The sequence below is a fragment of the Perkinsus marinus genome (genome assembly GCF_000006405.1).
Source record: "Perkinsus marinus ATCC 50983 genomic scaffold scf_1104296951946, whole genome shotgun sequence".
In the NCBI taxonomy this organism is placed as follows: Eukaryota; Perkinsozoa; order Perkinsida; family Perkinsidae; genus Perkinsus; species Perkinsus marinus.
Genome location: NW_003209091.1, coordinates 1 through 5,122, shown reverse-complemented (window position 1 = coordinate 5,122; position 5,122 = coordinate 1). Strand labels below are relative to the sequence as shown.

At 52.7% G+C, this 5,122-nt stretch overlaps 3 protein-coding genes across 4 annotated transcripts; all 3 read left to right on the top strand.

The window, feature by feature from the left end:
- The first annotated feature begins 159 nt into the window (after positions 1-159).
- On the top strand, positions 160-1,101 carry Pmar_PMAR024217 (hypothetical protein). Of its 2 annotated transcripts, XM_002777418.1 has the most annotated exons (5): positions 160-304; positions 350-451; positions 501-663; positions 714-848; positions 897-1,088. In XM_002777418.1, exons 1-5 carry the CDS (start codon positions 171-173, stop codon positions 1,086-1,088), a joined length of 726 nt encoding a protein of 241 aa, XP_002777464.1. In that variant the 5' UTR covers positions 160-170. The 2 variants fall into 2 exon arrangements, with proteins under 2 accessions (XP_002777464.1, XP_002777465.1); XM_002777419.1 differs by having other exon boundaries at positions 350-663; positions 714-827; positions 897-1,101.
- A 211-nt stretch (positions 1,102-1,312) lies between these two features.
- Pmar_PMAR024216 (ribosomal large subunit pseudouridine synthase b, putative) lies at positions 1,313-2,659 on the top strand (the record flags this gene model as incomplete). Its single annotated transcript, XM_002777417.1, has 8 exons — positions 1,313-1,426; positions 1,473-1,591; positions 1,643-1,754; positions 1,802-1,958; positions 2,008-2,108; positions 2,159-2,242; positions 2,331-2,475; positions 2,523-2,659. The coding sequence occupies 8 exons, from the start codon at positions 1,313-1,315 to the stop codon at positions 2,657-2,659; spliced, it is 969 nt and encodes a 322-aa protein (XP_002777463.1).
- Positions 2,660-2,763: 104 nt separating this feature from the next.
- On the top strand, positions 2,764-4,173 carry Pmar_PMAR024215 (tRNA pseudouridine synthase, putative; the record flags this gene model as incomplete). The annotated part of the gene is made up of 2 exons (XM_002777416.1): positions 2,764-3,154; positions 3,401-4,173. 2 exons carry the CDS (start codon positions 2,764-2,766, stop codon positions 4,171-4,173), a joined length of 1,164 nt encoding a protein of 387 aa, XP_002777462.1.
- Between the last annotated feature and the right edge of the window lie 949 nt (positions 4,174-5,122).

The following is a 5,122-nucleotide window of genomic DNA, read 5'->3' as shown; positions in this document are numbered from 1 at the left end:
AAGACCTCCTGTGTGTCCGCCCACAGCTATGAGATATCCGAATTTGAAGACAGTCGAGGAGAATTTGTACCAGCCTTCGACACCCGTTCGTCAAGCCGCATGTTTCTGATACAGCAACTATCTGGCGTTACAATGTGAGCATATCTGATCGAGTTGATGTCCAGTTGTTCATGCTCGGATGCGGCGGCCTCTCTAGGAGACGGATCGCCTCGCTTGGCGGTCCCTTCCTACACTGTAGTGTCACATCTATAGTCGACAGTGCAGTGCCGCCGCCTCACACACTCATCATGCTGGACGGCGTCAAGTGAGTTCTTGTTGACTTGACTGTGACTTTCGTTGGACGATGCAGGTACCCGGGCAATGCTGGGAATGTCCTCTCCAATGCGGGCAAGCTGGGGTGCTCCGCGGTCTTGCTCGGTCGTTCGAGGAGGTCCTCTCAACCTTACCAACAGTGAACTCCAACGTTACGAGACAGCTGAGATACTCGACTGGTGCCTCAGGGATTTCGCCCTGTCAGCCTTGTGCTCGTCTAGTACGGTTCGCCGTGGAGGAATACCTCTCGTGTTGAACGTCCATTGTGTGGACACGATACACCTCCTGCGAGAGGAGTATGCTTATCGAGTGATCCTTATCGAGAACAAGGAAGTGGCCGTCGACCATGGCGTAGGCAGGGGCTACAACTCGGTCAGCTCCCATATGGTAGCTCCTTGTAGTTACCCTTCATCGACTTGAGTTGCGAGGCATCTGCGCGGGCCGAGATATCTACACCTCGAGTGTTGTTCGTTGGTGGGGGAGAGCTCGAAGGAGTTGGACCGCTCATCCCGAAGGTCGCTGATGCAATACTGAGCGTGGGCGTCTACTGGACGGTATTGACCCGCCTCATTGTACTCTCACAGATTCCGACTGTTTTCGACCACCATCACAGCTACAATGTGTGTACTGCGATGACTCTAGTGATGTTCGAGCGATATCGATTCACTAAGACCTGGCCTCGACCCAGCATGCTGCCACCATTGTCAGACGGGGAGCTTGCTGCTCTACGTGAGCAGAGGGTAGGAACGAGGGGGAAGGATCATGATCAGTTCTAGCGTTGTTTCTGGTAATGGAGTTTTTCTTGTGCTAGTAGAATAGTGTAAGACGCTTGAGTTTCCGGACAGGAATCTCTAACGTTGCTGGGTACCAGCAGCGCTCTCCTGTACCACTCGAGTAGTAGTTTTTTATGAGCACCGGACGGGCCCTCATTCACGTCGGGGAGGGACTTTTGACGTCGGCTGCCTCACGCTGCTCTGCTGGCGATGTGGTCCCTCGAGTGATGACCCCTGAGGATATCCCTCGAATAGCATGCAGAACACTGCAGAAGATGACTACTAGCTTTGAATGGCTCGCCCGGAGGATATCCTTGTCCGGTCAGATGTCACGCTCCCAGGTAAAGTTAACTGATTCCGTCTGAAATCTGAGGGCTCTATCCTTAGGCGGAGGTGGCCATTAGGAATGGCGAAGTTGTTGTCGACGGTCAAGTAGTCCGCCACAACGTGCAGGTCTCCGACCACTGTGATGTTATCTGTCGAGATCAGCCAGTGGAACCACCAGGGTGGGCCTATTCCGTATCTTGTGTACCGTGACCTAAGATATCCCGCCGCAGAGATCCAAAAGTTTGGCTTATCAACAAGCCTCGTGGCGTCGTCTGCAGTGCAACTCGGATACGCGGTCTGACAACCCTACCTGACTTGTTCGAGATTTGGCACAAACGACGAGTGTGTCGGTCCCCAGCCTGCGTCCGTATGACTTGTGTTCTTCACAGGCTAACGAACTCAGCCATAACATCAACAACGTCGATCTTATCCCACCCCACTTCATCGTTATCAATCCCATACCCGTGATGTGCTCCGGTCTAGTCATTCTCACCAATGATGGCGAGTTCGCCCACAACATGGCTCATCCTCGCAGCAAAGTTCTCAGTGAGTGCATGAGCCGATGCTTTCCTCGTATAGTATACTCCGTACTAAGGTGTTTTCCTTGTCCGAGTCAAAGGTAGATTGCCAGAGGACCGCTTCAAGAGCTGGAGACGCAGAGAGGGTGTGAAAGTAGGCAATGTCGATTACGGACAGGTAAGCGTAACTCCTAGTATTGTGGTCTTTCTTCCTTGTACACTGGATAGGTGTTCGTTGGAATAGACAAGCGACCCAGCGAGGACGTCACCTGGTTACGAGTTCGGCTGGTCATGACCAATGAGAAGAACTTGGTGAAGTTATTCAGGGACACTTACAAGCTCCGGGCAAGTCGACATCGACTACGTTGGTTGATTAGCGAGCCACTGTCGCGTGCCTTAGGTCACGAAGATCAACTCGTCATCATTTGGACCGTACAGATCGAGTACTGCTTACGTTGATTATATCTGTCCCCAGCCAGTGAGTCCTCACGTACGGCATCTAGCTCCGAGGAGGATCGCTAGAGACGCTATCATGGCGGCTAAAGGTCGGTCGATCCCCAGGACGTGGCAATGGTCCTGGCTGAGTCGGTAGGTACCCTGGTCAATCCCATTACTGGTGAATTCGTGTCCATATTCGATCAAGCGCGGCATTCGCTAGCTATAGGGGAGGAGCCGCCACCACAAATCGATATTGGGAGGAATGACGAGGCGTTACGGATACCTGAGTGATGAGTGATTGCTCGCCATGTTTCTGAAGGCTTTCCTTGTGGGCAGCTCTTCCGCGTTTGCTGTGAGCGTCGGTTCCACCCTTCCCTTGGTAGACAGCTCTCATCATGCCGGTCGCCTCATCATCGAGCAGCTCTGCTGAACCCAAGACTAAGAAACGGCGGAAGGCCCCGCGGGGTATAGACTGGTCCACGGCCAAGACCGGTCGCTTTGTGATGAAATTCGCCTATGTCGGGACCAGGCAAGCCTCTTTTCCATCTACTACGATGGCTCTGAAGGTGTGTGTTGAGGCAGTGCTCAGATACGCTGGAGTTGCGTGGCAGAATCAAGAGGCCTTCGGTGTCAACACTGTGGAGAACGAGCTCTTTAAGGGTCTAGTCAAAACATGCCTCATAGAATCTCGCATGTCTTGCGACTTCTCTCGGTGTGGTCGGACTGATAAAGGAGTTCATGCCAGGGGCAACTACGCTACTCTGCGGCTGCGGCTGAAGCCTGATGGTGAGCATGTCCGGTCAGTTCGGCCCATCCCAGGGAATCCCGCCTTCTATTCACATCTCAAATATACATCTGACAATACAGTAGTGTTAGGAGAGCTCATATACAAAATATCTGCGTCATTTGAGCTTCGGGTGAAAAGTTATGCCGGTGACACGAAACGGACTCTTCTGACCGTGCGTACTGCATGTATGAGCTGCTTGTGTCTCCACGTCACTGCTACTTATGCAGTGACTACTTTCTTTTCAGGCACGGAGTTTCCGTATATACAGATGATAAACCGTGTGCTTCCTGATGACATTCGAGTCTTGCGTATCTGTTCGGTGCCGAGCGACGACTTCGATGCACGCTTTAGTTGCAAGAGCCGAACTTATAAGTACTTCTTCCCGTCGACAGGGCTCGACCTTGAGGTCATGGCCGAGGCCGCACAGAGGCTTGTAGGGCAGCACGACTACCGCAATTTCTGTCGCATGGATGTTGAACAAACCACCAATTTCGAGAGAACAATATACTCCTTCGAGATCTGCAACGGAGATGTAATCTCCCATGCGGTCATCACGGGCAGTGCGTTCTTGTGGCACCAAGTTAGATGCATGATGGAAGTTCTCATGCTCATCGGCAAGGGGTTGGAGAAACCTGAGGTTATTGATATGCTCTTCGACATCAACAAGACTCCGGGCAAGCCTAGCTACGACTTAGCTGACGGCGCTGGTTTGGTGCTATTCGACTGCAAGTATGACGCTGAGTGGTTCGACCAGACTGTTGAAGACGATGAGGAAGCTGTCGCAGAGTTTTCTCGAGCGGCGATAGCCGCCCAAAGGGACTTGGCGGTTCTTCAGTGCTTGGCTGGGCCTATTGCGAAGACCACTGAAGTACAGTCTCGGAAGTATGTACCAATCATGCAACGGGCGAAGGCACCAACACTGGACGAGCGGATAGCCGTCGCTGAGCTGAGGAATTCCAGGAAGGAGAATTCTATTACAACGACTGACAGTGTGCCATCATCTGATGTCAACGAATAGCTAACGTTTCTCACAATACTTGTATTTCGTGTGGTCAAATGGGAATACTATTACTGACTCCGAAGCGCTCTTTTTGAATCATAGCGATAACTCATCGCCAATAAGTCTAGGGCGGTATGGAACCTGCATCTCTATGAGCAGCGCATGGGAGAGGTCGCATATCTTAGCTCCATGTGCCGTAACGAATAGTACTTCGGAAATCGTGATACATCTTTCGACTGATGAATCGTCGTTGATGATGGCCGTTGTACTGGAATGGCCTTCGGCTTGAATGTTCCAAGCAGTTGAGTGAGCGTGTCCTGATGACAATTGGCTTCTCACCATCGAAGCCGTCCAATCTAGTCGGGCAAGAAGTACTAGTTGACCGTGACACGCCCGGAGAAGAACCCTCCCCTTTCTCGACCTCCCTGCATGGCAGAGTCACAAGCCTTCGTGTAGCTCCCAATAGACGGGATGCCGAGGCAGTAGTGATGTTGAAGAGTGGCGGTCCAGATAACATTCTGGTCGTTCCCGCGAATAAGGTGTATCCGTTGGAGGCATCTCGCTACGCCTTAGAGCACTCGGACGTCTCTTACTGTATCCGAGAGGGGGAACTGCCACTACACAGAGGAACGGTTACAGCCACAGTCATGGCCCGGCTGCCGAGGATCTGCACGGCTGACGTCCCGCCCAAGATGCAGGTCAGTCTGGTATGCAGCCGAAGCCCTCTAGGGGAGGTATTGGGCGACGGTGCTGGCAGCATCGGCCACCGACATAAGGTCGAGCAGGTGAACCTTAAGAGCTCCAAGAACGTGGTGTGGATCGTGGGTGAAGGCGACCTAGCTGCTACTTGGTATGCTCTCGCACGCAACTCGTCTCAAGGCCCCGAGGATGAGAAACTGCGAGCGGCTTGTCTTGTGACCTCTCTTCTCGCGACCGACTGCGAAGGGCGATGCCATGCTGCTCTATT

Bases quoted from the DNA above. Each gene is read 5' to 3' on its own strand.
- Pmar_PMAR024217 (XM_002777419.1), top strand. From the start codon at position 361: ATGCTGGGAATGTCCTCTCCAATGCGGGCAAGCTGGGGTGCTCCGCGG. The intron at 664-713 runs GTAGGCAGGGGC...AGCTCCTTGTAG, and splicing joins AAGTGGCCGTCGACCATGGC to TTACCCTTCATCGACTTGAG. The intron at 828-896 runs GTCGCTGATGCA...GTACTCTCACAG, and splicing joins TTGGACCGCTCATCCCGAAG to ATTCCGACTGTTTTCGACCA.